Source organism: Lynx canadensis, chromosome C1 (genome assembly GCF_007474595.2).
Source record: "Lynx canadensis isolate LIC74 chromosome C1, mLynCan4.pri.v2, whole genome shotgun sequence".
NCBI classification, from domain to species: Eukaryota; Metazoa; Chordata; class Mammalia; order Carnivora; family Felidae; genus Lynx; species Lynx canadensis.
The window spans coordinates 148,518,254-148,536,239 of NC_044310.1; the positions used below are offsets into that span (position 1 = coordinate 148,518,254).

At 33.7% G+C, this 17,986-nt stretch overlaps 1 protein-coding gene across 26 annotated transcripts in view; it reads right to left on the reverse strand.

Annotated features, from left to right (window-relative positions):
• Positions 1 to 17,986, reverse strand: part of BAZ2B (bromodomain adjacent to zinc finger domain 2B) — a 322,262-nt gene that overhangs the window by 117,625 nt on the left and 186,651 nt on the right. For 17 of the 26 annotated variants that reach the window (XM_032594414.1, XM_032594416.1, XM_030328089.2 and 14 more), the window contains 2 exons: positions 4,677 to 4,865; positions 187 to 354 (listed from right to left, as the gene is read on the reverse strand). In XM_032594414.1, coding sequence (XP_032450305.1) covers positions 187 to 354; positions 4,677 to 4,865 — 357 coding nt within the window. The remainder of the gene's footprint in view (positions 1 to 186; positions 355 to 4,676; positions 4,866 to 17,986) is intronic. The other 9 variants (XM_030328091.1, XM_030328090.1, XM_030328079.1 and 6 more) reach the window with 3 other exon arrangements.

A 17,986-nucleotide genomic window follows, 5' to 3' on the forward strand; every position in this document is an offset into this window, starting at 1 on the left:
ATTTAAACTTGGATGAGAAATGAGAATACTTCCAATCTCTAAGAGTCATCATTGTAAGATTAAGCAAGACAGTATGAAAAAGGTGTCTAGTACAATGTTATATAAATGTCATTAAATCTAAACTCTACTGAAAATAGGTATTGAAATGGAGCACTTGTAGGACCTCACTTAAGTTAATATAAATACCTTTTTCAGGACCATTTCTATTACTTTTTCCTGAAGTCCTTGAATGGAAGGAAGAAGAATCATGGTTCTGGGCTGGAGGAGCAAACAGCGGTGGAATTCCCAGCAATGGTGGAAAGAAGGTCGCCCCTGTACGAGTATGAACATCTGTTGTTCGCCACCATTCTGCACCTCAAAACCAAACACCAAACAAACAAACAAAAGTACGTGAATTAACTTTCTAGTTGATGTAACAATTCTTGTAATTTTCAAGTTTCATCTTGGAACAAAATTGCTGAATCACACATAGTTCTGATCATCTAACTATAAGATAGTTGATTAGATATTGTACACTCATCATTCCTCTCATTAAGATAATAAATATCCAAGGATCTTTACTTAGCAGCTCCTTGAGTTCAAGTTTATGAAGAATAAAGGTAGTCTATCGTTTTAAAAATAAAATGGAAAACTTGGAATATTAAAGAACTATTTGACTCTGATAACTTAAACCATAATTTTCAAAATTAGCAAAGAAACAATATTTAAGAATACACTAATCTATTTTAAAACCTTAGAATTTAAGTTACCATCTACAACCTATGTTAAGAATTTCTTCAAGTTACATTCTAATAAATCTGGGTCTGATAAATCATAAATAATAATACAAAGACTGCTACTGTAAACCGGTATACCTCAAATGCATTTATGAAAGAAAATATTCTATACTCAAACAAAAACATAAAGATATCAAAATCAGCGTGGGTTTTTTTCTAAGAAATGAAAAGCATTCAAAGATTTCTAAAACAAGTCATATTAAAATATGAAAGGTTTATAAAATTCCTCTCCATAAATTTAATGAAGAAAACTTGGATTTTGTTTATATTTTCTCTCATAATTACAGATAACGATGATTGTTTTAATAATGTAAAATGACTCAATGGTAGAAAATCATCAAATGCAATTTAAATGTTCAAACAGTGGCTCTTAGTTTAAACTTTTAGAAAAGGAGAGAAGCCAAATTTTATAGAATATATTTTCCAAAAAGGGTGAAGATTAAGAAGAGATTTGAAAATAATCCAAAAGAAAGTCTTGTATTACCCCATTTAAAATCTCAGAAATAATCTTTCCACTTGGCTAACCTGCCAGAGTAACAAATCATTTATTACCTTTGAGGCTAATCATCAAAGAGATATGCTATATTTTTCTTTGATTGTAACTACCAGAAGGAAATTATAGAAAAAAAACCCCAATAATATAGTATAAGAAACATTCAATATTCGTCAGGGTATTGTGTGTGATCTTTAAATCTTTTGCAGGAATATCTCTTCATTAAAAATAGAATGTAATGCAATGTTCACCGTCATCATCAGATTTTGCCAAGTGAAATGTTCATGGTAGCTGCTATTCTAAAAGGTCTAAGAGACAGCATAAGCAGAAAACTGCAAAAACTATTCTTCCGCACTGCAGGAAGGCGCTGCTAGTGAAATGACACCAATGCATATTTAGCAGTGCCTGAATGACGGAAACTGAACCAAGAATAACTATACAAAGGCATTAATCATTTATCCATTGTTTAGATGAAAGAAGTGTATGTAGGTGGGAAGAAAAACTGTGTATTTGGAGCTTGTATCAGCACAGTTGCAATCTATTATTATTTATAGGTTTGAAACCTAGGTACCAGATAGATAATAAAAAGGGACTGAGGTTTCCTAAAGGTATTTATATTATTTAATATAGAGTCTATAATTAAAGCATTCCAGCTGAATGTATAGACTTTATAAATAACCAACAAATCAGTAAGGTAATCAAAGTATAAGATTCAAATACTTTAGATATAACCCCAGAAAAAAACATAACCATAACACTGTACTTTAGAGCATTACTATAAAATATGTACACAATGGGGAATAGAAAAAAAAATTGGAAAATGAATATGGTATATTTAAACTGACACTACAGGTAAAACAAACAAACAAACAAACAAGTAAATACAATAAATCAAAAATATGAAGATGGTAAAGCTTCTGACTAAACTTTGCAAATGTCTAATATTTCATAAGAAATAATATAATTTTTGTTAAGCGACAAGCTTATTTATCTTCCAAATTTAAGAAAATAGAAAGCAAATTTAGTCACTCACAAACTAGCTTGTTGATAAGATAAAATATACAAAATAGGGAGTACATAACCCAGCACATGATGAGTTTCCAAATGTATTTAAATGAGGTAACAGCATATTGGCAATATTAATCATATTCAACTGCAAGAGTTTAATATTTTAGATATTGAACCTAGAAAATATAGCAGACTTGTAAAATCTTTTGTACTTGATACAGCCAGATGCTTCACAGAATTCATGATGATACAAAAATATAATTATCAAAAATTATAAATATTTTAAAAGAGATTACTGTGAAATGCTATTTCAATATAAAAAAGAAATAATATCACACTAATATCCATGAAATTATTTTGCATCATTGATTCAATCATCTGAAATAAATTATTCCTTATTTAAAATTTCTAGTAATTTCTTCCTTGTGTGTCTTATTATTTTAAGGTGATTTCAAAAATTTGGCATTTAAATGATTACTCTTTTAAATAAAGGCAATTATAGAGAATTTAAATTTAAATTATACCAAATCTACAACTTGAAAAATGAGTCCTCTGGGTCTGGGCATAGTCTCTGTTCATTTGGCAAAAACAGTATGCTTATATAGACAATACTTTCACCATTAAAGACTGCTTGTAATTGTTTACCTACCTCCTAAAAACTGTAAACAACACATACAATGTGAGTGTATTCCTCAACACACAGAACATGACAGATGCTCAAAGAACTTTGTACAATAAATGAATGAGTGAATCGTCCAGGTAGGCTAGAGAAGTTATTAACTTTTTTTCTGTACAGTGGAAGTTATCAACAGTATTTAAATCCAGATGAGTAACTCTTTACAACCGATAACTATCATTTATCACTGTGATAAACTATTCATTATCACTGGTAACTATCAGTGCAGATAGTATCTGATTTTAATAATATAATAATTATATCGTGGCTTAGTAATACTCAAAAGCTATGTATGGTATGATAATTTAAGTTACCATCTAAGAATTTCCTCAAATTACATACCAGATAAATCTGGGTCTGATAACTATGATAAAATGATTTAAAAAAATTTAAGATAATTAGTAACTATATTCCTACTATCTATTTTGATTTTTGTTCAGAAATCCTAGATTTCAGCAAATATCTATTGAATTGATCATCTTGCTAAGCAACCATGCTAGAAACTGGCCAAAATAAATTCCTATCAGTATTTTTAAAGCAAATGCTAAAACTTAGTTTAAGACTTCATTTTAACTTTGCAGTCACATTATCCCTCCCCTTCAGCTCCTCTCTCCCAAACAACTGAATTAAAGGAATAATATGACTCAAAAAACAGTACTTGAAATATACATCTAAACATCTTTCCATTCTGTATATAGTTAAAATGAGATACTTGTTTCCTTTTAAAGGAGCACTTGACAATTTATTACCCATTAAAGTGGGCAAGAGGAAATAATAATGATAACTACAATTATGTACTAACTATATATGCTAAACTTTGCAATCAGTACTGATATGGCTTATCCTTAATCTTTACAAGAACACTAAGGGGCAGGTACTATTATTTATCCTCATTTTTGAGATGAGAAAACTGAGGCAGAGTGGTCATATTACTTGTTCAAGGTAGCAGTCACATTTAAATTCAGGTCTATTTGTCTCTAGAATTATGCTCTAATTTTTAAGCTATTTTATGTAACACTAAACCATGCGTCCCTTACTAAAATTTATTAAAGTAAAATCAATCACCAGAAACACATTAAAGTTTAGACTTTCAAAATAACATAATGAGACAAATCATAGCATGTCTGTCCAATTTAAGCTTTAACTGATGTCCTACGGAGCTCCTGAATTCTCATCTATAGAATTGGAATAATTCTGGTCTTGCTGCTATGCAAGTGGTGCAAATCTATAGTTGTTCTTATCAAATATGGAAAAATATAGAAATTTAAGAGCCAAGTTCATCTTCCTTAGGAAGTGAGAACTCAAAAGTATAGATATATTGATTGTAAGAACTGGAATGTACTTTCCACTCTGAGTTAAATAATTTTTTAAACATCAAATAAAGCTGAGAAAAGTTCATCAAGCTCTACACTTAAGATATTTACACCTCCCTGCATGTTATATTTCAATAAAAGGCATGAGAAAAACATGGCCTAATTATTCACTTTTGTGGCAGATGCCCCCTTCTCTAAACTCTTGAATATCTATAATTGCACTGCCACCTAGCACAAATCGTGTGGGGTTTTTTGCACATGGTAAATAGGACAGCGCCAATTCTTGTACAAGAGTTTTAATATACCAGGCATTAGACTACTCTTTTTGTTCAATTTAATAAACAAATTATCGCTTGAACATTTTCAAGCTTTCCTCCTCTCCTTGAACACTGTTTGTAACAGATGTTTACCTGGAAAAGATGCTAGTTGGGGATGTGCGGCTAAGGCTGTGGGTGTACCAAGTGTCCCCAAACCACCAAATTCTGAATGCCCTGAGCTGGCTGAATGTAGACCAAAGACTGGGTGGCTGACCATTGGGAAGGCACTCGACACTGTGGACAGGTTAAACGGTTGATCCCCAGCTGCTCTGAATAAATGTCCTGGGAGGGAAAAAAACACACTTAAAGTTGTACTATAAAAACAGATGAGATTTATCTGATTTCAGCGTTCATAATTAAAATTTCTTATCCATTAAATTTCTATTTTACACTTTTTTCTTTTGTATTTTTGCTCTTCACACTCTATAGAATATTTCTAGAAATACTGAAGTACTCTAAATATCAAAATGAGTGGTATAACCTTATTTACTTTGAATTTGAGATTTGAAAAATAATGTTTCAGGTACATAATTTTCACTAATTATATAGTTTGACCTGCTGAAGTGAACTTTCTGTTAATGCATTACATTCTTAGCAAAATTTTACACTCATAAGAATGAAAATAAAAACGTTCTATTAATGTAAGGTTGAAAACCAATGAAGTCAGTCCAGGATTTGTCACCAACCATTACTCAGATTCTCATACACTGTGGGCAAAGCATTCCCAGTTCCATGTACTAGAAGTGAAGCTATGGCCTCTGTCCAATACCTCTGAGGTGAGGAGTGTGCATACCAAAAACAGATTATATTTTGGCCTAATAAAGCAATGTAAAAGACAACGTAAAGATTTAATAAATAAACCTACTAAGATATTTCTAAATGCATCTAAGGGTGGTTATCAATACAAAAGTCATTTTGAACTTTGTGATGGAAAGATCATGTTCAATTCAAATGCGTGACTGTTCAATTTCCACTCTAAAGAGAATCTAGTTCTGAGTGTCATGATTCCAGTTTGAAATGTTACACAATCAAAACCATAACTTATTTTTCATATTTTGTAAGAGACATAGCAGGAAATTTGTTAATACTTGGAAACCTTCCTTTAACTTCCAGGAAATAATTAAGTTTCCTTGGCCTGATACTATGAAAACAGAATATCAAATCCCACACTCTAGGCTATTTTAAGAATTTATTGTGTAAAAGGTATTATTACGCTCTGTGTCAAAATAAGGATAAGTCTTCCTTATTATCTCCTGCTTATACCATACCTAACTGTGTACTGCAATTTAGGTTTAACATAATACATTTGAGAAATGTAATTATGTAAGTTAAAAAAATAAATAAACTTTTGTTGTCATTTAGTTATCAAGGAAATATCTCCTCTGCTGTTTTTATTCCTGAAAACCAAGAGGAAGTCATCAAAAAGGTCAGAGTCCACCTTCAGAGATTAATATAAACTCTGTGTTATTTACTGAAATAACACAACACTTTTTAACTGAAGTAGTAAGATTTAAATAAATTGCATCAACTATATCTTATATCAGCTTATCAGGTAAAAAGTTCCAATTGAGGGTGAATTTCCCATTATAACAACGCAGTAACTGGATCTCACGGGAAGATCCTCAAAGTGCCTTTGCAAGAAGGCCCACAAACAAACTGTAAGAGAGAGGAAAGGGAAGGACAGACTTGGGTATCCTTTCTAAGTCAGCCAATCTCTGTTTCTGTTCATCACAGCCTAAACAGAAATTTTGTGAACTTGGTACTTTTGTGTTATCAGAATTCTAGACCACAATAGCACTAAAGTTGAGTCAAAACAAAAATAGGGCATACTATAAGAAAAGGTCATTCAAAATCACTAAGAGTAGCAACAGGTCACCAGAAAGATTGTGTAAATTTTTTTTTTTTTTTTTTTTTGCAAATTCTCAAAAACCCAGCTAGTTTCTCTAAAAAATGAACTGTAACATCAAGAACTAGTATTTATTTATTTTCACAGGTAAAATCCCTGGTTCTTAACAATCATTTCAACTTCATCAATCAGATGCCCTTAATCAAATGTTTCATTTATAAACATACTATGATCAGTTACCTTTCCTTCTACATCAGTTTTCTTGATAAGCAAGTTAAACTAACCATTCCAGTTTGAGGATTTTAGAATCACTTTTCATTTATATTTTATAAAATAATAATTCTTAAATTATATTTGTCAACTCTATTTATGTAACAATGATTTAATATGAAAAAAAAATCTGTGGGGTAAACTCAAAACTACACAAATATTATAAAAATTCAGAACAGATTGAAATTATAAAGGGTCAGAAACTGCTCGAAATACTTTCATAACAGCTAATGAATTAGTAGTAAACATTCCTAGATGCATAGCTAAAAGATCAATTTTATTTTTGTGAAGAAGTAAATGAGCTAAATCTTGGAGTCTCGTGAACAGAAAACATGAACAATACTTAAATGAAGTTGTCACTCTTGCAGCAGTAATTAAGAACCAATCATACACAATTTGATAACAAAAATGTTCTTTTTTTTAACTCTAAAAAGAGTGGATATCTAGAAGGAAGTGAATCTAGAATTTTAACAAAATATGAGCTTCACTCACCATAGATTCAAATGGAAAAAAGAAAGCATAGTCCTGTACACAGAGTTACATTTATGCCCGGCAACATTACAAAGAAGCTAACTTATTCTATTTTTTTACTCTTTCTTGTAAAACTCTTGGTGAAGATAATTAAAGCATAGAAAACACCCAGGTGACAATGGAATCTTTAGGGTTTATTCCCTATTGGCCTATCACTTTTGTATTTAGTAAAAAACACTAGGACCACATTATAATGATTATAGTGATGCCATGCGTTATCAAAAATACACATTAGAGCTTTCCTCTGCCATATATGGATACAGTTGTACACAGAAGGGAAATGATTTCATAATGCATTTCATATTTTTTACTGTATTTTGCCTTTATAGCAAGAATCTAGAAGTCAATGATATAAAAAATAGCTTTCTCATTAAAATCTCTTAACATTATATATAATTTCAGTATTGTTTTTGTACCACCTTTTAAAATACATAGATACTAATTCCATGTAAAAATCTTCCAGAATTATTCTGTTCTTTATTCAAAAGTTTCTGTAATTCAGGCATTTCATAAACATACCTATGAAGTGTCAGGTGCTATGTTTAGTATTTGGCATACAAAGAAGAATGAGACATAATCCCTGACCTCAAGAAACTCATAGTTGAACATAACTTAAATACTATTGAACTATTTTTTACACCACGTTGTCTAAAACAAGCTAATTAATATTTCAATATTATTTAAACTGGTACTTTCATATATAGGAGCTAGTAATAGATTCCAAACACCCAAAAATGGTGTTTCATACAAAGTATACAGTAAATATCTGTTAAACAAATTAATTCACTACTCATGAAAAGTACATCTATGGAACTTATTTCAAAGACCTTCAATCAGAACAGGAAGTTCTGATGAATCATTTAAACTTACAAGTATACTTCCTAGCTTTCTTTTGCCTTACTTCACCAACCCCTGGTCCTGACTTTTTTTTTTTTTTTTTGAATGTTTATTTATTTTTGAGAGAGAGACAGGGATTAGGGGCAGACAGAGAGGGAGACACAGAATCCAAAGCAGGCTCCAGACTCTGATCTGTCAGCATAGAGCCCAATGCGGGGCTCAAACCCACAAACCGTGAGATTATGACCTGAGCCAAAGTCGGACACTTAACACTGACTTTTTTTTTTCTTAAATTACCACTTCCTCCTTGATTCCATTTAGGTCACATATTGGTTTTGATCATTCAAAATTCTACCACCTCAAAACATCTTAAACTCTTAAGTTGCACTCTACCCACAGTTTCCACATTTCCATTTCCTTACTTCTTAGCATGACTCCCCCAATCTCCTACCATACCGACCCTATCTATTCTTCCTTCTCAATCTCATCGCCATATCTCCTGAGTTAACCTTGAAATAAAAGTCTTACCTGTATGTCTGTTCCCTCCCCACTTCTTGGGATCTTTACTATTTGTGCCAAACCTCAAGCCTCTCTTCCATTTTGTCTATAAAGTTACTAAAATTTTCCTAATCATCAGGATGATGATGATGTCTAATCTTGACATGTCTCATTTTTAACCTCTCTGTATAAATCTGGCCTTTCTGAGCGCCTCTTCCTTATTAAAACCCACATTTAGGGGAGTGAGGGAGGGGAGGGGGACTTAAAACACACACACACACACACACACACACACACACACACACACAAAATCCATGTTCACCCTTAAGCTCCAGGTCATGGAACGGTCTTGATCATCTTCTTAACTGTATCTTTTAATAATATTTCTGGTTTGCTTTATTGGATTCTCTTCTCTTTTTTTAATTTTTTTTTTCAACGTTTATTTATTTTTGGGACAGAGAGAGACAGAGCATGAACGGGAGAGGGGCAGAGAGAGAGGGAGACACAGAATCGGAAACAGGCTCCAGGCTCCGAGCCATCAGCCCAGAGCCCGACGCGGGGCTCGAACTCCCGGACCGTGAGATCGTGACCTGGCTGAAGTCGGACGCTTAACCGACTGCGCCACCCAGGCGCCCCTGGATTCTCTTTTCTAATTGTAAGCATTCTTAAAGATTTTGTCCAGCTATCTTTTTTTTCCCCTGTATTCTTTCTTTCTCAGTTATTCATGTGTTTTCACTGTTTTTAACTATCACTTCTATGAAAATAATTGGTAAACTAGGATTTTAGCTCCTTGAGTACAAAAACTGAATCTCATTTATCTCAGTATCCCCAATACCTGGCATGTGTGAAACATAATTGGTACTTAAGTAACAAATGTTTCCCATGTTGTATTTTTGGTCACGTTATTTCTTTTATTTCACATCCCCCACCTAAGTAACTTTTTTTTTTTTTTTTTTTTTTTTTTTTTTTGCCTTTTATAATCTTATCTATCTTAACTATTTCAAAAACATATTGCCCAAGAAGTATTCCTGAATTTCCCAGACATGTTTTGGGTTTTTTTTGTACTTTCATGATTATTTGCAATCTTTTACCATACTACATTTCTAGAATGTAAAGTTATAAAGAAAAAAGCCATCTCTTAATCATTTTTACTGTCTTTAAAACATTGCATAAAACAAACTGTTATCAGTTGCAAGGGCAATGCTTCCTAATACCTGCATACAGACAGCTAAAATGGTCGTTTTCTTTGTTTCCTTCTTCTTTTAAAAGGCTAGAACAACCAGGAATTATTTGAATGACTGAAAATACAGTTGATCCTTGCACAACATAGAAGTAAGGGGTGCCACCCCTCCTCCCACCCCCTGCAGGTGAAAATCCACCTATACCTTTTGACTCCTTCTGGAAGCCTTACTGACAACATAACAGTCAAAATTAACACATATTTTGTATGTTATCTATATTCTATACAATATTCTTACAATTAAAACATTACAAATGTTAAGGGGCACCTGGGTGGCTCAGTCGGTTGAGTGTCCGACTTCAGCTCAGGTCATGATCTCACGGCCTGTGGGTTTGAGCCCTGCATCCGGCTCTGTGCTGACAGCTTGGAGCCTGAAGCCTGCTTTGGATTCTGTGTCTCCCTCCCTCTCTGCCCCTAACCCACTCGCATTCTGTCTCTGTCTCTCTCAAAAATAAATAAATATTAAAAAAAACTTTTAATATTACAAATGTTAAAATCATAATGAAGAGAAGTACATTTATAATACTAAACGGTATTTATTGGGGGAAAAACGTCTGTATAAGGGAACCCACACAGTTCAAACCGTGTTGTTCAAGGAACAACTGTATATCTCACTTTTTCTATCCTCCAATTATAAAAAGCATTCACAAAGTTACTCAAAGCTCTTTGGGAAATTATATGCTGATTTAATGACTCTATGTTATGGCTTTAATCTTCTTATACAGCAGGGGGTGCTGTTTATATTACACCCTTGATTCCATCACCAGAACAATATCCTTAGCCTTTAGCTATATTGAAATTTCAAGCTCCTGTTCATAAAGTGACTTTTTATCAGGGACTGGTGGTGGCTCAATGAATGTCATAACTACATTTAAAACAAAGCATATTCTGTATTAATAAAAACAACACAATAATTTTCTTACATGAAGCAAAATACAACATGAGTCAAACAGGTTCTGTTAACCTCATGACTACAAAATAAAGTTATTTGGATATTAGAATGTTCCATTTTTGGAGAAGTATTTTTTTTCTACATTAATATACCTGATGTCAGAAGATCCTCCAAAATAAACACTTGTTATGATTAAAATTCTTAAATTTTGCTCTGAGAAAACACTGGCAATCTGATAAATCATGTCATAAGATGAACATACTTTTAGAAGACTACAATTATTCTTTTTAACAGATACTAATATTCAAACATAGTTTCAATATTATGAATGCAACTTTTAGTTTGTATTTTAAGTGGTAGATAATAATGCACACATCTTGAATAATAAAAATTAATATACATCTGTAATACCTAAGTTCTGACTTCCATTATAATAAGCTCAATATTTTTTAGCAGAGCTTTTTAAATTCTGCTAGCCAATCTATGTATAAGTAACTTAAAGAAGTTACACAAATGCCAGTGTCTTGCTAACAAGCCATGGTAACTAACAAGGCATGGTAACTGCAAGTGTCTTTATTAATGTTGGTGAATTTCATGCCAGAACACAATAAGGGTTTTCCCCCCATGAGAACAAAATAGTATAAATACTGTACTAATGCCTTGAACCTAAACTACCACTGAATAAAATCTCCTATCTACTAGAAAAGTCCAGATAGCCAATTGAAGCAAAATAATTAGGGGTGCCTGCATGGCGGTTCAGTTGGTTGAGCATTCAACTTTGGCTCAGGTTATGATCTCATGGTTCATGAGTTCGAGTCCCACGTGGGGCTCTGTGCTGACAGCTCAGAGTCTGGAACCTGCTTCAGATTCTGTGTCTCCCTCTCTCTGCCCTTCCCCCGCTCACACTCGGTCTGTCTGTCTGTCTGTCTCTCTCTCCAAAATAAATAAATATTAAAAAAATAGTTTAAAAATAATTATAAAAAGTATGCTAAAGCATTTAATCTTTTTAAAAATCAAGGAGACTGCTTACTGTGAGAGAAATCCACAAATGTTGCCTTTTGTGCACTAGAAATAAAAATGTCTTTAATCTTTCAATGCTTCCCAAACTTGTTGCAACATGTCTTCAAACTCTTGTCTCCACTTACTTAAAATTATAAGCATAATTTTACAACATTGCGAAATCAGCCTCTGCTATGCAGGTAGGCTTACTTCTGCATAATCATCAAAACTGGCAGCACATTGAAATAAAGGTTATGTGCGTATTTTAACACTAGTAATGACTAAGTGTAAAAACAACTTGAACATCATCAAAATCACTGTAAATTCAAGAAATGCTCAAATGATTGGCTCGCATATTAAAATCCTTAAATATATTAATCTTCAAATATTCTAGAACTCAAAGTGTGTAAACTGTATAAACTTGATCTCTGATTAGAGAACAAACAGAAAGAATTCTATAGTTAATGGTGATAAAACATTTCCCCAAATAAACTTCATTTCATTCCTGCAGTCTCAAAACATTTTTAGCCAGTTAACCCTTATATTTTAACATTTAAAATGATGCATGGCATGGAAATAAAGTATTAATTTTTAAGTATTTATTTTGAGATTATTTTAGGACTCACAAGAGTTGCAAAAACAGCAGAGTCTCAACCTCCCCTATGTTAACATCTTACGTGACAAAAAATAATTTTCAAAACCAGGAAATTAACCTTGATTAATTAATTAAAATTAAAAATTTATTCAGATCTTTTAAGGTTTAGTTGCTGTACCTCCTTAATTTTCCCTGATTTGTGACAGTTCCTCAGACTTGTCTTTCAGGACCTTGATACATTCAAAAGTACTGGTTCAGTATTTTGTAGAACATCTCTCAATGTGGTTTCTTTAATGCTTTCTCTCAATTTGAAGAGATTATGCATCATTGGGTAGGGTAACCAATGTGCCCTTCTTGGTGCAACATATCTGGGGCCCAAGATGTTGCTATGTGTACCAGAGAGACTAATTCCATCACTTGATTTAAGTTGTGATCTGCCTGGATTTTATGTAAAATTACTATTTTTCCTTTCAAATAGTTGTGGTGTTAGAAAATTAGAAAACAAGTCATTAACAGCCTAGGTAACCTTGGGAACAAAAGCTGCCACTCTCTAACACTGAACATGGTAAACAGCTTTTGATTCAGTTTAGCAAATGACTGTTGTTAAAAGATAGGAGCAGTTCTTCTTTCGTAATAAGCATTTTTGTTAGATCCGACGAAAGGATTTAGAGTTCACGGATTAAAATGCTAAAATTATACAATATTTTATATATACTTTTATCTTCAAATCCAACTGTACTTATTTTAGTAATGAAGTAGAAAACTAAAAATAATTGAATTCCAAAATCTTATTTTACCTATGTTTTAATAAATAAAAAATACTTACAATGAGCAAAAATTATTAAATCAGCTTTGAAAAACATACTAAGTGTATTAATTTGCTGGGGTTGCCATAACAAAGTACTACAAACTGAGTGCCTCTGATTATAATTTATCATCACACAGTTTCAGAGGCTAGCAGTCAGAAATCAAAGAGGCTCTAAGGAAGGATCTGTTCCATGGTTCTCTCTTAGCTTTTGGTAACCTAGGTGTTCTTTGTAGGTCTTTACATGGGCTTCTCTGTGCAAGTCTCTGTGTCCAAATTTCCCTCATTCATAAGGATACCAGTCATACTGGTTTAAAACCAACTCTAATAACCTCATTTTAACTTGATCTTCTGTAAGGACTCTATCTCCAAATAGGTCACATTCTGAGATACTGGGAGTTAGGACTCCAGTATGTTTTCTGGGAAGAGACAAAATTGAATCCATAGCACTGGGTTTATTTTTATGAGTACTTAATTGATTTTAAGATATTACCTTACTTTAGTAATTTATTGTTAACATTCTAAGTTAAAACTACAAAGTTCTACTCATAAAAGTTAGGTAAAATAATATTTCAAAAATATTGGGTGCTTTGTGATCAAATCCATCATTAAATAAACCCACTAAGTTGGAGGAAGTTTAGATACTTGAAAGTTTGAGGGCCTTTATTTATGAAATTTGTAGATACCTACAACATATACAAATCATCTAAAAAGGAAAATAATGATAGTTTATACTATAATGTAAATATTCAAAGAAACTGGGATGAAACTTTGGCTGTATCCCTAAACCCACAAGAATACGTCTATCTCATTCCCTCGATGATTCACTAGTGATGTAAACTTAAGCCCTGGGTATCTTCTAAATAAGAAGTTCGAACAAAATAACAAGTTTGAACTTGCAGGGTTTTATTTATTCCTTCTGTTTTCAGCAAGGTCAGCTGATACTTTAAGATTCTTTACCATGTGGCTTATAATGCCCATCCCCAGCTAAAATCTGCATAGCCGTTTGGTATTACCGAACAAAATATAGCATCATCTAGAAAATGTATTAATTAAAGTTAATTTATCATCTAATTTTCATGTCCAAGTCCTGCAAGTTCATCTCCTTCCTTTCTTCAAAAATTGTTTCTTTAGCATATATTTTGTGCCAATCCCTGAATGGATAAATGTGGATTAAAAAAAAGCAGATATAGTTCCTGTCCTTTAAACACAGAAAAAGGACAAGTAAGTAAAATAACACCAACTGTATAATTAGATTGTGAAGAGTATGATGGAGGAAATTATTAGGGGCAAAAATATATAATAGTGGGACAATTACATAGACACTATGAACAGAGGAGAATTCTTCAATTAGTGTCTTAGGACATTTAACCTGAGACAAACCATAAGAAAGAATCAGCCACATGAAGATCTTCCAGACACAGGGGAAGCATGTTTGAGATCCTGATTTGGGAAAGAATGTTTTATATCTGAAGAAGTGAAAGGCTTAGGAGGCTGAAAGATAATGGGACCAGAGTGAGAACAGTACCGGATCAATTTGATGTAGTCAGAGATTTGATCATGGAGGGTATAGGGTGTTAGGTGTTAGGTCAAAAGGTACCAAACACCCAGCTCAAAAATGGCTAAAGTAAAAAAGTGTATGTATTAACTCACATAATGTAAAAGCTTTGGAAAATGTTCACTTTAAATAAGGAAGATTGATTGAAAGTTTACCAGTACCTAATTTCTCTTTCTTCGTTTGGTTCTACTTCCTCAAATGGGCCCTTCCTCCTAGGTTTGTGGGACAAAAGGGTATCCTTTCTCACTAATAACAATCCCAGAATGGAATCCCTTTGTCTTTGATTACTCTGACTTACATCATGTGGCCCTTATTCCTTAGCCAATCACTACTGCCTGAGAAATATATTTGGATTGGCTAGACTGGGTAACACACCACTCCTGGAGTCTTAGGCGAATTTTTTTTAAGTGATTTGTTCTGGGGGGGGCAACTTCAGGCAATACTGTAGTAGTAGTGAAGAGGCCACATGAACCATCCATAGAAAATAATTATAAAAATCGGATTTAAAACAACAACAACAAAATTAAAGGTACTGAAAAGCAACCAAAAGCTAAGAAAAGCCAAGGGAGAGTTTAATCTAGAAAAGTCGTAATGAGAAGGGGGTAAGAAGTATGACTTTGTGGCTTTCTGGTCCGATATGCTGCCTAAACCTCACAGGTATAACTACAGAAAAGAGCGGAAGAAAACACATCAGGCTTATCAACTAAAGGTGCCAGAGGTCAGAATCCAGGGCTGAGAAAACATCAGGAAATTTAAAGGGGAAATTCTGGCAATGAGCAAACCACAGAAAGAATGAGACCCAAATTCAGAGCTTAAATTATCCAAATGCCTAGCTACAAGTACACTGTACATGAATAGGGAAGGATTCCAGGGCACTGCAAAATAGCTAGCAGAGAATGCAGAGAAATCTACTCCTGAAAGACAGAGCTACACACGGCAGATCAGCTGAGTTTGATGTATTTCTTTATTGAGTACAATCCCTCACCATGATAAGCTTAGACAGCAGAAAGCCTGAAGTGTCAGAGTACAGAGTCCAAAGCTAGCACAGCAGCTGGAAAGTAGAGGGTAATCTTAGAAGCAAGGAAACCACAGAGAGAAAGAGACTCATCTCTGCCTAAGTACTTGGCTGACCCAACAGTTTTCACAGGCACAGAAGAAACCAGCAGGGGTTAGTCTCCAAAAAAAAAAAAAAAAAAAAAAAAAAAAAGTGGAAAGTCAAAAAACAGAGGATAGATCATCAGTATGTTTTTGACCACAATGACATTAAAATGGACATCAATAAAGAATTGAGATGTTGGAAAACCCAAAAGATTCCACCAAAAAACTGCTAGAATTGATTCATGAATTCAGCAAAGTTGCAGGATATAAAATCAACGCACAGAAATCAGTTGCATTCCTATACACCAAAAATGAAGTGACAGAAAGAGAAATCAAGGAATCGATCCCATTTACAGTTGCACAAAAAACCATAAAATACCTAGGAATAAATCTAACCAAAGACGTGAAAAATCTATACACTGAAAACTATAGAAAGCTTATGAAAGAAATTGAAGAAGACACAAAAAAATGGAAAAAGATTCCATGCTCCTGGATAGGAAAAACAAATATTGTTAAAATGTCAATACTACTCAAAGCAATCTACATATTCAATGCAATCCCTATCAAAATAACACCAGCATTCTTCACAGAGCTAGAACAAATAATCCTAAATTTGTATGGAACCAGAAAAGACCCCGAATAGACAAAGCAATCTTGAAAAAGAAAACCAAAGCAGGAGGCATCACAATCCCAGACTTCAAGCTATACTACAAAATTGTAATCATCAAGACAGTATGGTACTGGCACAAGTACAGACACTCAGATCAATGGAACAGAATAGAGAATCCAGAAATGGGCCCACAAACGTATAGCCAACTAATCTTTGACAAAGCAGGAAAGAATATCCAATGGAATAAAGACAGTCTCTTCAGCAAGTGGTGCTGGGAAAACTGGACAGTGACATGCAGAAGAATGAACCTGGACCACTTTCTTATACCATACACAAAAATAAACTCAAAATGGATAAAAGACCTTAATGTAAGACAGGAAGCCATCAAAATCCTCGAGGAGAAAGCAGGCAAAACCCTCTTTGATCTTGGCCGCAGCAACTTCTTACTCAACACGTCTCCAGAGGCAAGGGAAACAAAAGCAAAAATGAACTACTGGGACCTCATCAAAATAAAAAGCTTCTGCACAGCGTAGGAAACAATCAGCAAAACTAAAAGGCAACCGACAAAATGGGAGAAGATATTTGCAAACAACCTGTCAGATAAAGGGTTAGTATCCAAAATCTATAAAGAACTTCTCAAACTCAACACCCACAAAACAAATAATCCAGTGAAGAAATGGGCAAAAGAAATGAATAGACACTTCTCCAAAGAAGACATCCAGATGGCCAACCGACACATGAAAAAATGCTCAACATCACTCATCATCAGGGAAATACAAATCAAAACCACAATGAGATACCACCTCACACCTGTCAGAATGGCTAACATTAACAACTCAGGCAACAACAGATGTTGGCGAGGATGCGGAGAAAGAGGATCTCTTTTGCATTGTTGGTGGGAATGCAAGCTGGTGCAGCCACTCTGGAAAACAGTATGGAGGTTCCTTAAAAAACTAAAAACAGAACTACCCTACGACCCAGCAATCGCACTACTAGGCATTTATCCACGGGATACAGGTGTGCTGTTTCAAAGGGACACATGCACCCCCATGTTTACAGCAGCACTATCAACAATAGCCAAAGTATGGAAAGAGCCCAAATATCCATCGATGGATGAATGGATAAAGATGTGGTATATATATATACAATGGAGTATGAGTCAGCAATCAAAAAGAATGAAATCTTGCCATTTCCAACTACGTGGATGGAACTGGAGGGGATTATGCTAAGTGAAATTAGTCAGAGAAAGACAAAAATCATATGACTTCACTCATATGAGGACTTTAAGAGACAAAATAGATGAACATAAGGGAAGGGAAACAAAAAATAATATAAAAACAGGGAGGGGGACAAAACAGAACAGAATCATAAATATGGAGAACAAACAGGGTTACAGGAGGGGTTGTGAGGGGGGGGGGGGAATGGGCTAAATGGGTAAGGGGCACTAAGGAATCTACTCCTGAAATCATTGTTGCACTATATGCTAACTAATTTGGGTGTAAATTTTAAAAAATAAAAAATAAAATTAAAAAAACTTGAGATGTCAAATTACTGACTTCCAAATAACCCATTGGTGAAAGAAAAATTCAAAAGGCAACAAAATATTTTCACTAGAATGATACTG